This window comes from Buceros rhinoceros, unplaced genomic scaffold (genome assembly GCF_000710305.1).
Source record: "Buceros rhinoceros silvestris isolate BGI_N320 unplaced genomic scaffold, ASM71030v1 scaffold5156, whole genome shotgun sequence".
NCBI classification, from domain to species: Eukaryota; Metazoa; Chordata; class Aves; order Bucerotiformes; family Bucerotidae; genus Buceros; species Buceros rhinoceros.
In genome coordinates, this window is record NW_010416778.1 from 3,544 (window position 1) to 26,498 (window position 22,955).

General features: G+C 49.4%; 1 protein-coding gene across 1 annotated transcript in view; it reads left to right on the top strand.

Moving 5' to 3' along the window:
* Positions 1-22,955, top strand: part of IFT172 (intraflagellar transport 172) — a gene marked incomplete at its 5' end in the record, with an annotated part of 37,091 nt that overhangs the window by 3,501 nt on the left and 10,635 nt on the right. The window contains 26 exons of the mRNA XM_010137922.1: positions 634-699; positions 1,063-1,142; positions 2,581-2,668; positions 3,518-3,732; positions 3,819-3,942; positions 5,024-5,119; positions 5,713-5,874; positions 7,534-7,587; positions 8,104-8,207; positions 8,861-8,946; positions 9,537-9,649; positions 12,920-13,087; positions 13,457-13,593; positions 14,382-14,489; positions 15,003-15,087; positions 15,429-15,521; positions 15,828-15,905; positions 16,282-16,530; positions 18,642-18,720; positions 19,134-19,254; positions 19,623-19,767; positions 19,842-19,931; positions 20,341-20,438; positions 21,254-21,389; positions 21,469-21,585; positions 22,167-22,309. Coding sequence (XP_010136224.1) covers positions 634-699; positions 1,063-1,142; positions 2,581-2,668; positions 3,518-3,732; positions 3,819-3,942; positions 5,024-5,119; positions 5,713-5,874; positions 7,534-7,587; positions 8,104-8,207; positions 8,861-8,946; positions 9,537-9,649; positions 12,920-13,087; positions 13,457-13,593; positions 14,382-14,489; positions 15,003-15,087; positions 15,429-15,521; positions 15,828-15,905; positions 16,282-16,530; positions 18,642-18,720; positions 19,134-19,254; positions 19,623-19,767; positions 19,842-19,931; positions 20,341-20,438; positions 21,254-21,389; positions 21,469-21,585; positions 22,167-22,309 — 3,035 coding nt within the window. The remainder of the gene's footprint in view (positions 1-633; positions 700-1,062; positions 1,143-2,580; positions 2,669-3,517; positions 3,733-3,818; positions 3,943-5,023; positions 5,120-5,712; positions 5,875-7,533; positions 7,588-8,103; positions 8,208-8,860; positions 8,947-9,536; positions 9,650-12,919; positions 13,088-13,456; positions 13,594-14,381; positions 14,490-15,002; positions 15,088-15,428; positions 15,522-15,827; positions 15,906-16,281; positions 16,531-18,641; positions 18,721-19,133; positions 19,255-19,622; positions 19,768-19,841; positions 19,932-20,340; positions 20,439-21,253; positions 21,390-21,468; positions 21,586-22,166; positions 22,310-22,955) is intronic.

Below are 22,955 nucleotides of genomic sequence, written 5' to 3' on the forward strand. Positions count from 1 at the left end.
AAATGAGGGTGCGCATATGTCTAATGCAGGCCCAGGTGTGTACGGTGGAACAGCAGAGCAAGGGAGGCTGGTGCTGACAGCACCGCACCAAGCACCAGCCTTCATCCTCACTGAAATCCATCAGTCTAAATGTGGAACAGTTCCAGTAACTCTCTTGGCCTCTCTGACCGTTGGGTTTCGTCCTGAGCCCCACCTCAGATTTTGTACAGTGTACAATTCTGGTTATCTATTACAGAAGCTACCAGAGTCAGATTATTTTTATGTTTTGTACTTCTTGTTGGAAAAAAACTTTTAGAATAGTCATGATTTTGTACATTCAGCAGTAGCACGTGGAAAACCACATATCTGATCAGTAAGTAATGCTCTCAGAAGAGCTTCCATACTGAACACTTCTAGTACAACACTGATGGTCCACTTTTGCCCCTCTGAGCTTGTTACTTTACACCAGCTCATTATTACCTCATTTAAGCTTCAGTGTGGAGGGCCTCAATCCTGCCTTAAGGTCTGTCCAAATGCCCCCATCTCTTCTCTTTCTTGGTCTGGGGGGGTCTTGCTGTTCACGAGCTGTAGCAATGGGGCAAGACTCTAAGCAGGGTGGAAGTCTTATCTCTCTTTCTACCTCCTCCTTGGCAGAGTGCCGTGACCTGCTTATCGTGGCCAGCGGAGAATATCATTGTCTTTGGCCTTGCCGAAGGAAAGGTAGAGAAACCTGTTATTTGCCTGATTTTCTTCTCCATGCAGGTGCTTTTCAAAGCACTTGGGCTGCAGGGGAGGAGCCATTGCTATGTGTGTCAACAAAGGGATGACACCACTGACTTGAATTTTCTGGTTCCCAGTTAGTCCTTGGAGGTTCTGCTGGATCATTTGACTCTTTTCCTGAGCCTTCCTAGAAATGCGGAAGTGTGACTAACTTTTCCACTTCTCTTCCAACCTACCAGAATGCAATGTGCTTCCTGTGGTTTCTGGCACTGGTCATGGACTGGGAAACCTCTGGGGATGTGACACAGGGGGAAATCCACATTCCGCAGACAGAAGCAACATTGATCAGATTCTCTTTCTCAGGTTCGTTTAGCAAATACAAAGAACAGCAAGTCTTCCACCATTTATGGGATAGATTCCTACGTGGTCTCGCTAACCTCCAAGTGAGTATGACATTGCTTCAGCCTGCACCGCCCTGCCTCAGTCCCTGCCTGCTGTGGCCCTGGCACAGCTGGTGGCAGTAGAGGAAGGTGCCAGAGGGTCTTTCTGCTGTTGGCGCTGTGTTGAGATAATAAAATGCAGTGCTCTTCTGAAGGAATTCCTTCCTGGAATCCAGTGCCTGGCTGTGCCCCACTGGCCCGGGCAGTTTGATTGTCCCCCAAACACATTTCAGGAGGCAGGTCCCCATGAGATTACCTACATAGTGATTCATTTGAATCCATGACTTTATATGGATTAAATTTGTGAGCTTCACCTAGATAATTGCTAACATTAGTCAAGTTTGAGCGATAAAAAAAAGTTAAAATATTCTGCTAGGTAAAACTGTGACAAGGCTATAATTAGAAAAATAGCCACAAAGTGCAATTCTGAATTATTTTAATGAAGGTTTCGTTTTAACTACTTTAGTCCCTTTATCCCAGAAAATTAAGGTATGTCATGGTCCTAGCAGTGGTATTTTCACTAAATGCTGTCATTCTGGGTTTTGAGTGCTAAACAAATTCAAAACCTCTAAAGCTAGTCTAGGACCTGACTTCCTGCTGCTGAGAAATCCCTCCAAAGTCTGTCTGCCTTTGCCTCTATTCCAGAAGATTTCTATTTCCTCTCTCTGTCCCCCCCTCTCTTCACACCTCCCCTCCATCCCGCATTTGCCCTCCTCTCCCTCTCCCCCAATCCTCCTCCCCCCTGTCTGCCCCTCATCTTTTATCTCTAAAGACAACTCATGCTGTTATTGGTGTGGTATCAGTGACAGAGTGGGACTGCAGTTGGCAGAAGACAGAAGTTTGATTCTTGGGTTGTGACTGTGTTCACAGAATTCACATTCCATACTTGCATCGTCATTAGAACGTGTTTGTTCGGGTACATTCTGTTAGGCCTGTTTCGTCTTCCCTGCTCCCTTCTACCTGCCTGTGTCAAGAAGCACACAAGACATCCATGCTACTAATAACTGGAGTGTTTGTCCAGATGTTTCTTCTCTAAATGGTGTTGCTTTTAGGGAGTCCTGGTGTCACAGTATTTCTGGTACAGTTGGAAGAGTTCTGCAAGGGTTGTTTGATACACCTTGCTGTAAGGCATTGTGTGCGTAGTCATGATTCCACTTCAGGTCATTTATCCTCTCTGTGGTTTAGTCATGCAGAGAGTTGGTTAATGTAATTTTATATGACGAAGATATTCACCTGCCCACTTTTGTGTGCTTTGTTTTACAGACACCAGAATAGGTACCAGGTGTTCTTGTGTTCATCACCCAGCTTGTCTTTGGTGAAGGTTCCTTTGATGAGGAACATCAACAATGACCCTGGGACTGGCTCCTCAGGGCAGGGATATGAAAATAAAGGTGCAAGTCTCACTGTAATATTGCATCATCCTGTCTGTGTTTCTCTGCAGTGTGTCGGGGAAAGGAATCCTCTCTGGCCATGCAGATGGAACTATAGTGCGCTTCTTCTTTGACGATGAGGGCTCAGGGGAATCACAGGTATCAAAGATCCGTCTTTGATGAGCAAAATTCCCATTTGCACAGCCTACTCCCCAGCTGGGGCCCTGGGAAAGGGTCAGACCGTGGAGGGAGTGCAAGGCTGGAGAGGGGCTGCAGTCTGTGCTGGCCAGCACAGGTTTTATGGAGCACTGATGAAGACAGAACAATGACGGGATGCTCTGAAATGCACTGAGGGTGGTGATAAGAGGTAAAGCTACCTTTTTTTGTATGAGACATCAGGCTTTTCAGGTGTCTGGACAGATCTGATGGTAGAGTGTCCAGGAGAATGATGCTTGAATGGGCAGGGTTCCAGGGAATAGCTATTGTCATCTTCTCCCTAAGCAATGTGTAGTTATCCCAGTTAACCCCGAGTACCATGTTCACATTCTGTCCGTGGACAAGATGCTCAGAGTACCCAGCGTTTCTCCTGACCCTCCTGCTCCTCCCCAGGGGAGCAGCCTTTGTGCTTCAAGCTCTGCTGAAGGGAATGCTGTTCTTACTCAGATCTTTTCTCTCCAGCTGAAGCCGTTTGGGCATGCCTACTTTCTGCCACGATACGCTGAAGGCCTGTATATACTCTGCTGTGTTAAGGGTGCATCCTGGTCGAGTTAATGGTGCTGGTCTTACTGGCATCAGGGATCTTCTCCCCCACTTAAATGAATAGTTGATATCTCTCTCAGTTCTGGTTTCTGTCTACATTCCTACAGCCTGGGGCAGGCAGACAAAGCAACCTCCTGACCTGGGCTCTACAGAAGGGCATCGTACTGGTCACACTGTGATAGCTGAGCGCAGAGGCCAGTTGGGGGCTAGAGCCATTCACGTTTTCAGGATGTTCTTTCTTTATTGTAGGGTAAGTTGGTGGTCCATCCCTGTCCTCCTTATGCCCTCGCCTGGGCTTCCAACAGCATTGTGGCTGCAGGCTGTGATAAGAAGATTGTAGCCTATGGGAAGGAGGGCAAGGTGATTCAAACCTTCAACTACAGCCAGGATTCATCAGAGAAGGAGTTCACCACAGCAGCTGCCAGTCCTGGCGGCCAGTCCATCGTCATTGGCAGCTATGACAGGTTACAGTGCCTGAGGGCCATCTCCTCTCGATGGGGCTTTCTTCTTCATCCAAACGTGGTTGCTCATGTCTCATCTATTCCAACAGGTTAAGGGTTCTGAACTGGAGCCCACGCCGCAGTGCCTGGGAGGAAGGCAAACCCAAAGAGATAGCTCACCTGTACACCATCACAGCTTTAGCATGGAAGAGGGATGGCTCACGGATCTGTGTGGTGCGTATCAACAGGCAGCACCCCCGAGCCCATGAGTCTCACACCAGGGACACTCGTACACATGCTCCTGAGAACAAAGAGGTGTGATACGGGGAGAGCTTCTAAGAGTGGTCACCCAGTCATGTAGGAGTGCGGTGCACAGTGCCCAGACCTTGTGTGAGGGACACTGCTGCGGCCAGGCGTGCAGAGCGTGGGGCTGTGACAGACCGAGGGCAGTTGTGCAGTGGCTCATTGGCAGCGGCAGTCCCCCTTTTTCAAGGAGCATAACGAGGTCAGCACAGCTTCTCTAGAGCGCTCCCAGGAGCCTTCTTTCCTCTGAGCTCCTGTGAGAAGCAGTATAAAATCTGACTTGTTACTTACACCCTATGTTTATGTGCTATGTTTTCAGTTGAGAGTTGTCTTTCTTCTACTTTGAGCCATTGGGCCTTGATTTGCCTTTCTCTATTAAGTTTAATAATTCTTTAAAGCTCTTTAAATTACTCTTTCTGCAAATTATTCTGTGTTAAGTTGAATAACTCTTTAAAGCACTTAAATTATTTAGGAAGGTTAGTATTTACAAATTTTCTTTAATAGTTTTTGTATCCTTTTATGCTCAACAATGAAGAATCCTTGAAGTACTTTCAGACAGAATTAATTGAACATGTAAACAAATACTTGCAGAGCAGAGAAGGGGCTAAGGGATAGGAGATGAGTGAAAAGATGGGGTTGTTGTAAAGAAATAGATAAAGGTGGAAGGGTTCTGCTGGAAGGGAGAAGAGATTGGGAGACTAGGAGAGGGAGAAATGGGAAACTGAGAAGGACAATGGGGAGGATGAGGATAAAGGTGATTTGTAACCCCTCTTCCTCTGCCATGTACGTGCCAGTATTTGTCTGTTTGTCTGCAAATTTCCCAACCTTCCTCTTCCCTCAAGAAAGTCAAAGTAGGCCTGGTCCTCGTGCGTGTGGGGGCTTGAGCCATGTCCCCCCGAGCAGCTGGGACCTGTGGGTGTGTGTCTCACTGCTGATCCTCTTCACATATGTAGGGTCTGGAATATCTCTCCTTCACAGAACTCATCAACTGTGTGATGTGTTTGTTTCCCAGGGCACCCTGTGTGGAGGGGTTGAACAGTTTGACTGCTGCCTTCGCAGAAGCGTTTACAAAAATAAATTTGAAATTACATATGTGGGACCAAGCCAGGTGAGAGAATATCCAGTGAGGTGATGTCTCTTGATGGAAACAGGATGCTTGCTAAACCTAGACATGTTTGTTGTTCTGCAGTGGTTTGTGCATAGCATTGTCGGGAAAGGCATAGGGGACATTCGAGGAGCAGGGTCAAGGCTGGGTGGAAATTGGCTGGGAGCAAAGACAGTGGAGTTTATTTCCTAGCTGTGAGTCTAGCTGTGATTGCAGGCTCCTTACGTGGTTTGATTTCAGCCAACTTTACCACGTTCAAAATCAGGTAGTAAGGGTATGCCAGCAGTGTAGGCACCTCACTGTAGTTGGTGGAAAGAGAACAGGGCTCTCAGAGGGCAGAACATCTGAGCAGTCCTGAGCAGTCCTTCAGTTAGGCTGGAAACCGCTAAATGGCAGGAGTGGGAATCCCACACTTCTACTATAGTTGTCATCCCGTACAAAAGGAATGGTAAGGTTTCTTCAAAAACTAGTGTGACGTAATGCGAGGGAACATCTAAACACCCAAGTATCATCTGTTGCATAATCTTCCACGGGGCCAGAAATCTGTGTTCTTCCTCTGAGCATGGCCTCAAACTGCTTTCTCCCGCTTTCTCTAGGTCATTGTGAAGAACCTCTCAACAGGAACTCGAGTTGTGTTGAAATCCCAGTATGGTTATGAGATTGATGAGGTGAAGATCTTGGGGAAAGACAGGTATCTGGTGGCCCATACCTCAGACACGCTATTGCTGGGTGACATCAGCTCCAACAAGCTCAGTGAGGTACTGGAAAATCTGTGGTATTTCTGGAGTGTCAATTGCTTAACATTGTAACTCAAAGGATGTGTTTCCTGGATGGGAACAATACTTCTATTTTCAAAGAATCAGAATAATTCAGGTTGGAAGGGACTTTGGGAGGTCTCTTATCAAACTTCCTACCCAAAGGAAGGTCAGTGTTATATTCCGATGCAGTTGCTCATATCCCACAGTTTCTCTACTCCCCTGTTCCAATGCTTCACTGTCCTCGTGGGGGAAGGCATTTTTCCTAAGTCTCCTTGGAACTGATGTTTTAATTTATAACCATTTCTCACCCTTTCACTCTACGTCTGCAAAAAAAAACCTGGCATGACCTTGTTAGAGGTCTCTTAAGCCTTCCCTTCTCCAGACTGAAGAAGCTCAGTTCCTTCAGCCTCTCTTCGCAGTGAGAAGTGCTCAGCCCCAGCCATCCTGATGTCACTCTGCTGAGCTTGCTTCAGTTTATCAATGTCTTTCATGTCCTGGGGGGGATCAAAACTGAATGCTGTGCATATATACATTCCAGGTGGGAATGTGCGAATATTGGGCTGGTGACTTGTGACTGCAGTACCACAGCTTATGCCAGTGTCATTTGTGGTACCAAACAGTTCATACAGAACTGTCCTTACTCTGACCCTCACAGCGTGCCAAGTGCTGAGCCTGTGTGCCAAGCCTGGAGAAGGCAGGCAGTAGGTTAGTGTCTGATGAAAGCGTTAAATAGGCTTCAGGACGTACGTGCTTTGTTCACACAGGAATCATACACTTTTAATCAGGCTGATGGTGTGCTAATCAGTCTAGCTGGGAGCAGGAGCCCCTGCACGGATTCGAGTTGGAGAATACGGGTACTGTGTAACCCAATTGGAAATCTGGCCAGACTAATTCTCCCAGGGTTCTCTACATCACACTGCACAGAGGACTTTTTCTTTCAGTTGCACAGCTCTACTTGTGTCTTCTAAAGCACTGAGCTGTGAGTAGTCCACTCACCATCTTGCTGTCTCTTCAGCTTTGCTGAAGCAGCAACTTGAAGCTCTTGCTCATGGAGGGAAGAGGACAGCTGCAGACTTGCCTTTCAGTTTTCTGCCTCTCTGACCACATGCCTGTTGTCATTGCAGTAACTATTGTATTGTCCTATGCTCCTCTCAAATTCCAGAGCAGTGAGTCCCCCACTGGCACTATGCCAACCAGTCATTGCCAACATGGCCCCAAAAAAGAAGGGTTTCAGCTACATATGGCGTGGAGATTCTGCCCCCACAAATGGTCACACTGATTCTGCAGAGATGATCTACGGAGGCAAAGGGGCTGTTGGAGGTGCTTTTCGTAACAAAGTTAGTCTGAGGAAGGTGGAGAAATGCCTGTGAAAGAACAGTCTGGAGGGAGTACCTTGGTCACATAAAGGCCTCTGTCCAGGTGGCAGTAAGACACTACACGAAGAGAACAGAAGGTTAAAAAAAAGAAAGTGAGGATCTTGCAAGCTGGAATGACTGAACAACTGGGTTGACAGCTGAAGCGGTGGAACACGATCCCTTCCACGGTGTAATTCTTGCTGTCCATTGTGGCAGTCAGGAGCTGGCCAGGGGAGCATAGTGCCTGGTCCCCTGCAGCAGCTGCCAGCCTGGCCTTTGCTCACCCCATGCCTTTGCTTTGTAGGTAGCCTGGCAAGGGTCTGGAGGGAATGAGAAGTTCTTCTTTGACAACGAGAACGTAAGTTCGATGGGACAGATTATTACTACCCATGAATGGTGAATAAAGCTGTGCATGCACTGGCAGAAAAAGTGCCAGCGGCACTTCAGGAAAACTCCGTTTCCCAGCAGTTTCCTGGACTCACCCACTCTGTGCAGATCCCAATGTGCTTCCTCCCCATACGTGCCTTTTCTGCATGCCAGGTACAGAACAAACTCGGTGTGTGGACTGTGAAGTTCTACAAGTCATAACCCTATAGGAGAGAGGAGCAATAAAAGAGCAACAGCCAGAGAGGGTGCTAAAAGCACAGAACACAGCTGTCAGAGTGGCAGCTTGGCTCCTGCAGCACTGATAGGCCCAGAACTAAACCTCCCAACCCTGGGGAAAGGCTGGCATTCCCAACAGGACATTCCTTACTCATCCCAGAGGGTTTGAGTTTAGGCTGTGTGCAGTGAAGTTCTTTTCTGCACAACTCGCTGGTAGGTATGTGTGCGCTTACCTGGCTTTTCTGTAAGTGTGTTCCCCTCCCACCCTCAGGTCTGCATGATCTTTAATGCCGGAGAGCTGTCACTGGTGGAATATGGAAGCAATGACATCCTTGGATCTGTCCGCACAGAGTTCATGAGCCCTCATCTTGTCAGGTGGGTGTTACACCTGCCTGTGTGGCCAGCAGGCATTCTGTGAGAGAGACCTCAGGTAGATGCACTTGGAAGTGTTCCACTCTGCAGAATGCAGCCCCAGACACTGGAGCTGGAGTCAGCTGCTTCTGCAGAGGCCAATGGTGGGGTCTAATTGCTTGGTTACACTTAATGGTTGTAAAGTTCTAGAAGCACAAAGCCCGTTTTCCTCTGATGCATGCTTATTGACACGTGGCTTGGCTGTTGCACCTCCTGTGCGCATACTCCAGCATCTGCATCCAGCCAGTCATCACACAGCATTGCCAGGGACTCCAGCTGCCAGCAGGACCTCCTCTGTCCCTCTGAGATACTATACTCCGTTTTCTCATTCAAGAGAAGGGAGAACATGGGGTGCTCAGAGGTGGAAGCAGTGTAACTCATTTGCTGTTGAGGACCCTGGTTCCAGAGGGGAGGCTTCTGAGTGAAGCCATGAATCGGGAAGGTTTGTTCTCACTGAAGGCAGCTGTAGGTACTGTGCAGGAGTCACAGATCAGAAAACTGCAAGAGGCTCCATGTGCTTGGGGGAACTGCAGGTCAAATGGGAGGGACTACGTGATTCACTCCTCTGAATGTAGTGAGTTGTAAAGGTAATGGTCATCATTCCCTTCAAATAATAGTGTCCGTATCAATGAGAGACAGCAGAAGGGTGCGGAGGAGAACAAGAGACTGGCTTATCTGATAGACCTCAAGACCATAGCAACAGGTGAGTGTAACCTCCCCCTCCCTTGTGTTTTGCCAGCCTTCTTGATTCCCTTGCCTTTTTTGTGCCAGGCAGCATGTCCCTGAAGGGGACTGCTGGACACCAGGCCATCCTGCTTTTGGCAGGCTGGCTGCCTGGTGCGGACATGGCTGTAGGGTTGTGTAACCGTGTCCTATACCTGAGGTTCTGTGCAGTTCAGCATGACACTGCTGCCTCCTGCAGTGCGTGTGGTCTGCGCATGCTCACGGGAGGGTGGAGGGAGCTATTGCTATTGATGAGGCATCAAGATAAGATGTCACTGCAGCCTGCTTTTCCTGTCAGTGTGTTTGCCAGGCGGTCCTGCCCTAACTGGGTCCCAAGGCATCTGATCGCCGTGGGACAGCATTGCATATTTGGCTCATTACGTATTTGTATTCTGGGGTACAGAATCACAGAATCATCTGGTTGGAAGAGACCTTTAAGATCAACAAGCCCAACCGTTCACCCTGCACTGCCAGGGTCCCTAAACCATGTCCCTCAGCACCGAATCCACACGTCTGTTAAACCCCTCCAGGGATGGCACATTACACTCTTCTCTTTCTTTCCTTCCCAAGTGGACCTTGTTGGTGGCTACAAAGCTGGCACTATCAGCCATGACAGCAAGATTGATTGGCTGGAGCTGAACGAAACAGGCCGTAAACTACTCTTCAGGGACAAGAAGATGAGGGTGAGTCGGGCATCTCTGGGAGCGTGGCAAGATGGCATGCCTGGGGAGAGGTAAAGACAGATATGCCTGAATGGAGGGAGGGAGCTGGGAAACACAGCTCATGAAGTGGTTTTTTGACCATTCCTTTGAGAAAGACAGATCTTGTTCACATTGCATGAGCTGGCAGCATTGCATGTTGGGTCTCGAATCATAGCTAATTCTGAAGTTAGTTACTAGACATCTTGCTCCATCTCATCACACCTGAAAATGAAAATCATGGACTCTTCTGCTGTGAGATAAGCGGGTTAGTCTCAGGATGAGGACATACAAGTTAAAAAAAAGATGTTCTCTGCAACAGCTTGGCTTATGTCTGTAAGATGAACTCTCTAATTCTCTAAAACAGCTTAGTCACAAACAAATAGCTTAGTCACAAACAAATAGCTTGTTCGGTATGGCTCTTGGCTTCTGCTGATTCCCTCCCCACAACTGAGTGCTGTCTGGGAGTGTACTAGTAAGCCAAGGACAAAACTATGCCCAAGTCATGGCAATGGTTTCACATTGCGGGTTCTGATGTGCGGATAGTCACCTCGTGTCCTGTCCCTGTTTAGTTTAATTGAACAAATGCAGCTGGAGACGCTCACTGCAGCAGGCAAGGAGGTGGCTTTATCAACCAAGCTCCGCTCGGTTCACTGTCAAGCCTTACAGATGCAAGGCTCCCTGACTCTTGATTTCATTTGCTTATCTTGTCGCAAAGAGAGTCCTGAGGAGAGAACCTGACCTTGACAGTGGCGAAGTTCACATCTGGAATTTCTCTGCAGGTGTCCTGGATGCTGTGGCAGGCCCCAGCTGTAGCACTGCAGCTCATCACAGGATGGGTTTAATGGCTCTAGCGTTCAGATCCCATTGGGGGCTGTCAGTCTGCACTGAAATAGTGCCACGCTGGCTGTACCTCTGAGCTCCAGGACTCCTGTTCTTGGCAGGCCCCGGCCGCCCCGTGCCCGGGTCTGTGATGTCCAGAGGTAGAGCAGCAACTCTTTCACGGGCACCCCCTTGTCGTGGGGAAGGAGCTTGCGTGCCCTTGTGAGATTGAGAGCTGTGCTGGTGGTGGCATGTGCCTCCGGTGGGATCTCCCAGTCCAGACAGGTCTCAGCTGAAGGGTCAGACACAGTGTGTCCACGGGCAGGATGGGCTCACTAGCCTTCGGGCAGCCATCCTAGGAGAAGGACAGCTCTGACTCCAAACCCGGGCAGATGGAGCTTGTTTAGCCTTGTAAGGCATCCATCATCTAAGAGAAGGATACTCTAACCAAACCTACGACCCGAGGACTTTGCTGTCACCGTCCAAGCTCGCTGGGCCCTGGCAGATGAACCTCAGGTGTAAAGGGTGGAGCCAGTTCCGCGCATGCTGCGCCTCACCTAAAAAATCCACCGCGCAGCCCCGAAGGGTGCACTCATCGCTTGCAGTGAGCGTGGGAAAAGCCCTTCCCAGATCTTCGTTCGCGAAGCCAAGCCATGGCTGTACCTCTGTCCTTAACCCAACGAGTGAAGCATTATGTTCACACACACATATGTGTTGAGATCCCTGAGAATTTTCTCAGCCTCATCTCAGAAGAAACTCTGAATTCACCCCTCAGATTTCAGACAGGAGCCCCAGGCTTCTTCACTGAGCTGCCTGACCCCTACCATTGCATCATAGATTGCAGGGTTGGCAAATATATCTTATTGCTGGGAATCACAGATCTCCAATTAATTAGGTGGCTGCTTGTTATCACTCATGCACAGGCCAGTTCATCACTGCCAGTCTCATCAGCTGGCAGGTAGAGTATTTGGCTTTGCAATCAAAGGTCCAGTGCACACATCTGCCGCTTCACCAACCCTTCACCACAGGCTTCTGCCACAAGGGTGTGTGGGAGGTAGTTTTGCTTGCACAAGGACTGTGGCTCTGGACCATCACAGAACAGACTCCTGCAAGTGCTTTGTGATTCCAGAACATTAGCAGGAGCAGCCCAGTATGGATTTGCAGAAGAGGTAATGCCTGCATCTGCAGTAGAGGGCCTCTCTAATCAACTCCTCCTAACTCTCTGAAGGAGAATTGTTCCATGTCCACAGCTCTTTGGGACACTACTTTCACATCTCCATACAAGTATCAATAAAGAAAGACTTTCACTAGAGAGGAGGGTGAATCCCTGCCAGGGCTCCTGCTTGGACTCTGCTGCACCGATACTCTTTAGGGAGGTGCTGACAGTGACCACAGCCTGCACCAGATGAGAGAGGCTCCTCTTTTTAAGTGATGAGTACATTTCCACAAAGTTGTGTGAGTCTATCATGTGAGAGGAAAGAACCTTCCCAGCAATATATCTTTTTATATTTACTTCTGCAGTCTTGTTCAGCTTATATTTGGGTCCTCTAATTTACTGTCTCATCAAGAGACAGTGGCATCTTCAAGATTGCTGTTGCCTCTCCTGGCTCCTCCTTTCCAGACCTCTGAGTAGGCTGCATAGACAGCTCCTTCATTAAGTACATTAAGCCACCAGCCTAAGTCAGACAGCACCATGATTCTCCTAAGCCATGCCTGTGCATATTTCTTCAACCGGTTTCACAGAGCTGAAACAGGGACTTTCTTGTTCTCTTTTGGCTGGTGTGTCATAAGACTAGCACAATCCTCTCCTCTTTTTTCTTTCTCAGCTTTGCTAGGTGAAGACAGTTATGACAAGGAGCACAGAAGACAGCCTAGGACTTCTAAGTTGCAAGGCATCATTACATCTTTGTTATGCCATGTGTCAGGTTACACCTTCCAAACTGCCAGGTTTGTTTCAGGGCAGTGTATTCCACAGACCAATGCCTGATTGTCCTCAGTTCCTGCAATAGGACTCTACCTGGGATGGACAGTTCAGCCCAGAATTGCAGAGGAAGGCCATTCTTGGGCCCCCAGTTTGTTCGCATGAAGGACTTAAGAGACCATTCTCCTGTTCCAGCTCTGCAGCTGAGAGGGACCTGAAGTAGCCTAAGGCTTATTCTGGTTTATATATGTATGTGCCTAGCAGTAAGGAGGGCAGGATCTGAGCATGTTGCTTAAAATATTTTGAGGGTTAAAAAAGATCTTGAGTCTTGGATAATGATGTGTGTAAGTAACAGTGTGGGAGTTTAGGTTGCATGCCCTGGAGAAAGTCTGATTCCTGGCTGGTAATATCTGTTTACAAGTCATTTGCTGAGATGTTCCTACCCTGTTCGTGTGAGCTAGCAGCCCAGCCCCGAGCCCAGCTGAGCCTTTTTCTCCTCTTCCTCGCTCTAGTTGCAGCTCTACGACATCAAAAGCAGCACCAAGACTACCATTTTGAACTACTGCTCCCACGTGCAGTGGGTCCCAGGCAGTGACGTGGTGGTGGCTCAGAACAGAAACAGCCTCTGCATTTGGTACAACATTGATGTGCCAGAGCGAGTCACCATGATTCCTCTGAAGGTAAAACTCTGGAGACTTTGCTTACCTCCAGCAGTTTCTGCTACTTCTTTTTCATGCGTTTGGGAATGGCCAGGGTGGTATTGCAGAAGGGAGACAGAAGGAGACCGCTGGTTTCTTCTGGGCAAAATATGACCTCATCTGTCAACTTTGTGCCAGGCATTTCTGGCAGAAAATGGAGATGGTTAATATAGCAAGGAGCTGCTCAGTGCCTTTCTCTTCACTCTGGTGAGATAAGGATAATGTCTGTTCAGCATGAGCTCATTCAGCAGAACTTTAGTCAGCAGAGCTGTGGCAGTACTGTCCTCACATCCCTGCTACCCACATACTTTAGGAGAACACAGGAGTTTTGATAGCTGGTACTCTTTGCAGGGAGATATTGTAGGCTTGGAACGGAGTGATGGGAAGACGGAAGTGATATTATCTGAAGGGGTGAACACTGTGACCTACACCCTGGACGAAGGCCTCATAGAGTTTGGAACTGCCATTGAAGATGGGGATTACCACAGGTGAGTGCTAGATACTTCAGATGGTGATGGCAGGTGACCCATGTCACAGAACAGGCACCTGAGAGCCCATGAACTACAGCAGCACAGCTTTCCTTACAGAGTTGTTAGGCTCTGGGTGTGATGTTGGTGCCTCTGGCTGTAAGACACAGCAGAGTCCTTCAGGAGCAAATATTCAGCTTTTTTGTCCTCACAGCTCTGTGGTTTCAAACTTGGTTGCAGTTTGGTCCCCCTGACACTGACAGGATTCACTGAGGGCAGCATTCTCTTAAGTGCAGTGAATAAGAGTGTCCTCTACAGCAGCCAGATATGCAGTTGTATTCAGGTGCTTTTGCTGCTGCCCCTCCAGGGAGGATGACAGTCGTCACAGGAGCATTCAGGAGCTGTGCAGAGTCGTGGTACCACCTGGGCACTGCTGACATTATTACAGACTTTTAAAATTGACCAGGGAAGAAAATTTCATGTATTCATAGCACTGTCACCACTTGAGGGACTTCTTGGCAGCAGGGTCTTGTTTTACACAAAACGCTTTGAACTTGCCTCACACTGCCACACCCTACTGCTGATCACATCCTCTAGGTACCTTAGCCCAGATAGATGCCTCCTAGATCTCTCGATTTGTCCCTGATATGTCAGGCCCTGTGTTACACAATCGTCTTCAGATCTGGCCACCCCAGCATGCTTTGTTTTCAGTGCAACTCTTGTTAGGAAGCTCCTGTCTCAGCCTAGGATTTTCCTCAGAGAGCTCTCACTTTCTGCTACTGAAAGCCTGCAAATCTCTCTGTCTCAAGGGCCACTGCGTTTTTGGAGAGGCTGGATATGTCCACAGAGACTGAAGCCATGTGGAAGACTCTAAGCAGACTGGCTTTGGAAGCTAGACAGCTGCACATTGCGGAGAGGTACAGGAATAATCTACAATATCTTTCTGGCTTAAACACTCCCTTTGCTGAATTCCTCACAGAAACCAGGATCTAACTAAAGGAGTGACTTTTTGCATGCCCTGGAAGATCCACTGCATTGGAGAATAAAGTGTTCTCTACCCCAGGCAATGACTGTGCCCTTTCATCCTAGACAGCAGTGCTAGAGCTGAGGACAGGAAGACGTCACTCTGTTGCTGATGGCAACCCAAAGCCACCTATAGCAAGGCTTCAGGGAGCTGACGGGCACGGACCAGCTTAGCGCATCTCTGAAGCCTTGGAAAGTGAAGCATGAGCACTGGTCATGTCCATGGCTTCTCCTATGGAGCTGGGCTAGAGGGCACATCTGAACATGGCTCTTGCCAAAATCCTTCTCCTGAAGCAGGGCTACCCCATCTCTCAGCTGGGTCTGCTGCCCAGGTTCTGATTTTCTTCTCTTGGATCAAAAGTGGGCAACAAAACCCAATTATCAACTAACTGGTTTGATCTTTCCAGGTGCTTTGCAGCTCTGGGCAACGTAGCAAAGGCTCGATTTCTGCGTGAGACCAATACCATTGCTGACCAGGCAGCTCAGGAGCATGTAAGTCAAACTCCTTCTGCCATGCAGGGCAGCTGCTTTCCTGTGAACACTTGCGTACACGTCATCTTCTGTGTCCTTGCTCACCAATATCCTGCTACAGGCCAGTACCTGGTGGTGTAGAAACTGATGAACATAACCCTTCATCCACACCTACTAGGTCCCTCTTCTAGCAGCCATTTCACAGTCCTCCTGTCATGTCACTTCTGAGATTCTCAACTGTCTTTAGTTTCTGTAATGACACAGACCTCACCTGCAGTCGCCTCCCTCATGTCATTGCAGAGCCTTCTGGCTCTGGTTCTTCCACTCACCAAACTGACTGAGTTCACTGATGTTGTCTGCAGGGTGGGGATGGTACAGACCATTACCTGGTGCGTGCCCGCTTGGCTATGCTAGACAAGAACTACAAGCTGGCAGAGATGATCTTCCTGGAACAAGTGAGTAAAGGAACAAGGAGAAGAAAAAGTCTCTTTTATTTCTGAGCAGGGAGGTGTGTGCTCTGGTACGAAAGAGGTGGCTTATTCCTGGGAGAAGAGTTTTTGCCGTAAAATAAAAAGAGATATTTCTTGTTCCGAGGTGTAGGGCTGCCCTGAGGCACATGAAGGGGGTGTACAGCCATGTAAAGGGGACAGTACACTTTTTCAAGTGTTTTCTGTGCATCTAACCCTGCCCACTGTGAGAGCTCAATGGCAGTGTGTCTGCTAAACGGAGCCGTTGGGCTGACACTTTGCTCTCTGATGCAGAATGCCACAGAGGAGGCCATGGACATGTACCAGGAGCTGCACATGTGGGACGAATGCATTGTGGTTGCCGAGGCCAAGGTATAGAATACAGCTGCACTGGACCGTGGGCTGGGCTTACTTGATAAGTCTTGTGAGTGGAAGTTCATTCAAGGGCTGGGTTCTCATCATTTGCCCTGGGAGACCCCACTCCTGCTTGGATGGGCTCCAAGCAGAAGGAAAGGTTGCACTGATGTAAGTATGGGCCTGGGTGAATAGTGAGGGAGGAGAGGTACTGAAATTGGTTTAGGAGTATCTAAAGAATGGATGGTGCAGTGGTACACAGGGCTGGCACTGTGGTTTCTGCTAACTGGGCAGCAAGGGCTCCTGTGCTGTGAACTGCATGTTCAGAGCTTGTGGGATGAGCAGGGAGACATCCCTCCTTGCCAGGGTCAGCCAGTGCTGCATGTCTCAACAGGGACACCCAATGCTGGATAAGCTGCGCCGCAATTACTACCAGTGGCTGCTGGATACCCAGCAGGAAGAGAAGGCTGGGGAAGTCCAAGAGGGACAGGGCGACTACCTGGCAGCCATCAGCTTATACCTGCAAGCAGGGCTGCCAGCCAAAGCGGCACGGCTGGTCATAAGCAGGGATGAGCTCCTCACCAATGGTGATGTTATCAGCAGGGTCTCAACGGCGCTGGTCAGAGGGGAACTGTATGAACAGGTGAGTGTCCCACCCCATTGGGGTTTTTCTGGATGCCATCCAAGCTCTTACCTGTCCTCTGCTTCACTAAGATACAGGGGGGACTGAGCTGGAAAGTAGCAGGTGTCATTCTGTGTGGATGAATTTGCAGTTAACATTTTGGAGGAAGTTCTCCATAATGTGTCTATTATACACGGGAGAGGTCTGGAATTACTGCTGTTGCTGAGGAGAAAGATCACAACTCATTGGCAATGTGTCTCCGAAACACCAGCTCAGTGTTCAGTATGAGTCAAGTAGGCCCTTGGGAAGATAGGAACTAACAGGAAAGGAGTTATGAATCGCACAGAAAACTTGATATCACTGACAATGTCCAGTGCTTCCTCATGGCAGAATAAAAAACGATGGTACAATATGGGGGTAGTCTAAATGGAAGAGCAAAGAAGGAAAAGTAAAGGAGGTTATGAAGACAATCTGTAGAACCATGAAAACTGTAGAGAAGGGAATTGATTATTCTCTATGTCTAAAACCACAACAAATTGGTAACCTCTTATTCTGAGGTGGCGGTTTTAAACAAAAGGGTGGTTTTCACGTAGCACGTGACCACGTCAGTGTAAGAAAGCTGAGTCTGACCACTGTACAGCTGGGGGTCCGGGCCCGCGGTGGCCTCTTAAAGATGTTTCAGAAAGGAATAGCAAGAACGAGATGGGCAAATGTAGGGTGGTGCTTCCCCTAGTGCCTTTCATGGTTTACAGCAGTTTGCAGATCACAGTGTACCTGAACAGTTTTATTTTATTGTTTAAGAGCCTGTGATAGACTTTACTTCCAGGAGCTTGTCAAATTATCGTCTGAACCATCTGTACTTTCTGATCTACAGCATTGCCTATGAGTTACCCAGTTCAGTTATGTGTTGTGTGGAAAAAAAAACAGTTGTTTTTGCTGGCTTGTTTTATGTGCCCTCCTTAAATTATATTTCTACAGTCTCAATTTTACCTTCAGCATTTTCTGACCATTCCATTTTGACCCAAGAGAATTTTGTGCTTTTCCAAACCTGCCACTTCTTCTTAAGCCTTTGGTCAAAATCATAACTGTGGAACTCATTGCTGCCAGATGTTTTGTTACCAAAGACATAAATGATCCAATAGTGATTAGACACATCATGGAGGTAGAGTCTGTCAAGAGCTATTAAATATGACGATGTCATGACACAACCTCAGGAAGCTTCTGCAATGTGGATTGTCAGAGACAGAGGAAAGGCTGATGTGTGCTGGCTCTGTTCGTACAGTCTGTCTCTAGACATGTGCTTTCACCACCATTCAGACAGTGAAGGGAATGAATCTTTGGCCTGCCAGGATGACCTGTCTTATCTTATGTTCCAAGTTCTACAAGCTTTGAGCCTCATCCCACCCTCCCAGCCATGACCCTTTCCTGCAGGGTAAAAAACGGCTGCAGGTGGCTGAGCTTCCCTCTTCACTGTTCGTGCCCATGGCTCCCTGTGATCATCTGCATAGCGGAGCTCCTATAGAAGAGGCTGTTGGTGCACCTGCCACATGCAGAGGAGGGAGGGTGCCTCAAAAATTCGCCATCTTCTAAATCACTGTTCGTGCCCATGGCTCCCTGTGATCATCTGCATAGCGGAGCTCCTATAGAAGAGGCTGTTGGTGCCCCTGCCACATGCAGAGGAGGGAGGTTGCCTCAAAAATTCGCCATCTTCTAAGAAGATAGTGCCCCAGAAAAACAGTTGAGGCATGTCGATTGGCAGAGAGGACAGTGGTCTCCACACATGCAGCCTTTCCTGGCAGTTCCTGCTTATGGTTAGTGGGGAAGGCATGGCTGATGGAGGAGTCTGTGTGGCAGGACTGTACCAGCTCTGTACATGGGACTGGTAGGGTACACGATGGTGGGGGTAGAAACTGGTAATAGTGCCCCAGAAAAACAGTTGAGGCATGTCGATTGGCAGAGAGGACAGTGGTCTCCACACATGCAGCCTTTCCTGGCAGTTCCTGCTTATGGTTAGTGGGGAAGGCATGGCTGATGGAGGAGTCTGTGTGGCAGGACTGTACCAGCTCTGTACATGGGACTGGTAGGGTACACGATGGTGGGGGTAGAAACTGGTAACTTGTATCTGTAATTAGGCTGGAGACCTGTTTGAGAAGGTCCGCGACCATCGGAAGGCTCTGGAGTGCTATTGCAAGGGCAGTGTCTTCCTGAAAGGTACTGTGCTAAATATGTTCTTCCCTGCACCTATCCCCAGCAGGAGCCTGGGTACTCTGGCCTGGTGGCAACACGAGCTGTTGCCCTGGAGCTCAGAGATGCCTAGATGCTCTGAAGCTTCCATGTATCATCTTGTTCAGTGTGTGCATTTTCACATGGTTGTACCTGCACACACAGTCCCAGAACAGCATCCTAGTCCCAAGGCCATGATCGTGCTGGTTGCACCAGCCTGGATTTGGTCCAGCTCTCCACAAGGTCCACATTGCTGGGTTGCCCCGCAGGTACCCCCTGAGCTGCAGTGGATTAGACAGCCAGCATTCCCCTCCCTCTGTGCCCCACTCAAGGCCCACGTTTGCCCCACAGTTCTGCTTCCTCACTGGGTTTGGTGTAACTGCTGTCATGTCCCCTTGCAGCAGTGGAGCTGGCTCGCCTGGCATTTCCCACGGAAGTCGTGAAGCTGGAGGAGGCCTGGGGAGACCATCTGGTGCAGCAGAAACAGCTGGACTCTGCTATTAACCATTATATTGAAGCCAGGTGGGGGCAGTGATGGCTGTACAACCAGCAGCAGTGTAACCTGGCAAGTTATGGAGCTGATATGGTTGGCTTGAATAAGTAGGGGTTGTGCCTGACTGAGCCCCCTCAGCCCCACTTTGCCAATGCTCCCAGGGCTGGCTCCAAGCATGGATGCCTTCCCAAATCTCTCCCAAGGTCTTTCAGCCCTGATTACTCTCCCCTGCTCTCCTAGTTCTTCATTCTTCCCTTTAGCTTTGCTAGTTATTCAGCTCCTTTTTGCTGCTCTAACCCAGGAAGAAGCAGCAGACCACTCGGGTCTCTCTGGCTTAGCTCAGCAGGAGGAGATGGCTGCTGGTTGGCTGTAAAAAGTTGTGGTTTTTGATGCTTAGGTGCTCGATTAAGGCCATTGAGGCAGCCTTGGGAGCCCGGCAGTGGAAGAAGGCCATCTACATTTTGGACTTGCAGGACAAACAGACAGCAGCCAAATATTACCTGAAGATTGCCCAGCACTATGCAGCTTTGCAGGAGTACCAGGTGAGGCCACAGACCACAGCCATTGCTGCCCTGAGTGTCCCGTGGGACTGCTGAGTATGGTCGTTTCTCCACAGGTTGCGGAGGAGCTGTACATCAAGGGAGACCAGACCAAGGATGCCATAGACATGTACACACAGGCTGGCCTCTGGGAACAGGCTCACAAGGTAGAGTCAGAAGCCAAAGCTTCTAGGGCCCTCACCTGCTTGGTGACATGCCTTTTGTCAGGAGGTGGTGGTGCCTTGTGCACCAACACCTGATCAACCAGCAGCTTCCCCAGAGGATGCATGTCGGGGCACCCAGTAGCCATCAGGAATTCCGTCCCTGGAGTTCCCTTCTTTACTGCAGCAGCCCCACATGGGTGCCCCTGTGACACAAACAGCACTCTCCCAGGGGGCTGGTCCTATGTGCTTTGGTCACAGTGACAAATGATGCCCATTCTCTGCAGCACATACAGCACATACACCTGTTTGTAATAGGGAGGAGCTTGATTCTCCCCTTCTCCTTCATTGCCGTGTATCAGCAGATCACTGTGCAGTCTGCTGTAGTTTCTGCCCTGTGTGTTCCTTTTGGCAGCTGGCAGTCAAGTGTATGAGTCAAGAAGACGTGTCTGTGCTCTATGTAACCCAGGCCCAAGAGATGGAGAAGCAGGGCAAGTACAAAGAAGCAGAGAGGTGAGCATCTTCTTTGGTACTAGGCTAAACCTGAGCACTGAAAAAAATGGCTGTAGTGAGTAGGAGCCATTTCTGGAGTGAAAGTAGAGTGTGGGAAGGTCAGAGGGACTCTCTGCACATGTGGAGATCTGGTGCTGGTATCTCAGAGTTCACAGGAAGAGAAGTCACTGCCTGTTAATGCATCTGTGACCACTAGGACAGAAGGAAGGTTCAGGTGGGCTGCAGCTGTCTCATGTAGCAGAGGAAGTACGGCAAGGCTTCTCCCCACTGCTACATCTGATCTGTCATGGTCAGATATGGAAAGTAGAGAGATACCCATCCAGATTACTAATGTTGTCAGTTCTAGAGTACTAACAACACAGCAAGGTGAGTAGGTACAGGGACAAACAGAGCCAGGTACCTGCTGCCGTGGTACCTGATCTCAGGGGTACCTGAAAGGTGAGGTCACTTTGGCTTTAATGTTTCTGCTGGCTTATGCGTGTACATTGAGCTGACATTGCCATGTTACCATCCCCACAGCACCAACAGCCTCAGGTTGGAGGTCAGGATGAGAACAAGTCACAGAGGCCCAGAGGCTCCCTCCAAGTCATAACTTGGGTTGACAAGAGAGGATGAAGGGAGCAACTGTGCCCTGCTGCAGCTGATGGTGGCATAACAGAAGGGCTCTGTCTAAGCAGTGTTCAGCCGTGCAGTCCGTACCAGCCGTGCCTTCTGGTGGTGCGCCCAGGACATGGCTCCAGCTGGGTGGGATGCAGAGAGGCTGTGAGACTGGTCACATCACTGACTGAAGCATTTGAATGTGCTTGTGTCCCCAGGCTGTATATCACTGTGAATGAACCCGATTTGGCCATAACCATGTATAAGAAGTGTAAGATGTACAATGAGATGGTTTCCCTGGTGGCCAAGTACCACAAGGACTTACTCAACAACACCCATCTGCATCTGGGCAAGGTGAGTGCATCGCATGGCAGGGGATCAACCAGACCAAGCAGGGACAAGAGTATCACCGGCTTGTTACCTCTCATTGCAGGAGCTGGAGGCAGAGGGACGCTTGCAGGAGGCTGAGTACCACTACCTGGAAGCGAAGGACTGGAAGGCCGCAGTAAACATGTACCGAGTCAATGACATGTGGGAAGAAGCTTACAGGGTAATTGTCCCTTCAGCCCTGTGCAGGGCTCAGGCTTCAGCTGTTGGAGCCTGGTGGGAACTGCTCTATCTCTGTTCACCACAACATCTGAGCCTAACAGACGCTGGCAGACACTAACCAGCTTCAGCATATGGCACAGCGCTGGAGATACAGTTTGTTCTGCTGCTCAGCTCAGTCCCTCACCTCTCCGTGGCACTGCCTTCCTCCAGGCACTGCTCCACTCCTAACCAGGCACCATGGTGTGCCCCAGCGGTACTGCTCTGCCCATGGACCCTCTGCAGCAGCACCACCCGTCACTGCTCCCCTCCAGCATGCACACTCTTTGCCAGAGGTCACTGCTGCTGCCCTAACAGCAGTGTGGACCATTCTGAGGAAGCAGCAGCCTCTTTTCTGCTCTGCCATATGAGCCTTCGTCTCACTCTGCCCAGCGGTGGCGGTGGAAGGATTCTTCAGGAGAAGACAGTTGGTTTTGGTGCTCACTCCCTCATAACACAAGCATCACGTGAGAGGAGAGTCCTGTCTCAGCCTGCTGAGGGCTAAATGGGTGCATTGGGCTCTTCCTCTCTCTTTTCTTTGGACAGGTGGCCAAGGCACACGGTGGAGCAAACACCTACAAGCACGTGGCCTACCTGTGGGCAAAGAGCCTGGGTGGAGAGCCAGCGGTGAAACTCCTCAGTAAATTTGGACTTCTGGAGATGGCCATTGACCACGCAGCACACAGCAGGTAAGCAGGTCCATCAGCAAAGCACTCCTCTCCTGTCTGCCTGACACAAGGAAAAAGGGGTGTCTCAGGTTAACTGTATGCAGATAATAGCTGCAGGTCCACATAAGGCACATCTTCCCACCCCACTTGTATGTCTTTGTACAGGAATTCCTCTTCCTTGAGGAAGAGGAATCCTGCTTTCTGTCCACCTCTTAGTCTCTTAGATGTCGATTGCAAGAGCAGTTTGCCCTGTAGCTACATCGGGGTCCTTGTGAGAGCCTCTGACCAAGGTGGGAGGTATTCCTCACGTCACCATCAGTAACTGCCTGTCAGAAGAATTTTGTCCCCGCTCTGCGCCCATCCAGCCATCAGACTGCGCTGCCATTCAGTGCTGCTCCCCACCCCAGCTCTCCCACTTTGCTCAGCTCAGGGGCAACTTGTCACCTTCCCTTAGGATTGAACCAAGGGCCTCTGGCACTATGCAAGTGCAGAGGAGCTGGATTTCTTTGAAGGGGGCTCTAAAAGCTCCTGTTCTCTAGTCTGGACCAGCAGGAACAGGCAATACCCATTCACATGGGACCCTCTGTATTCCCCTCTATCCTCTTCCAGTGTCTTATACCCTACTGGATGTCACTCTTGATGAAGGTCTGCCCTCGCAGCACATAGC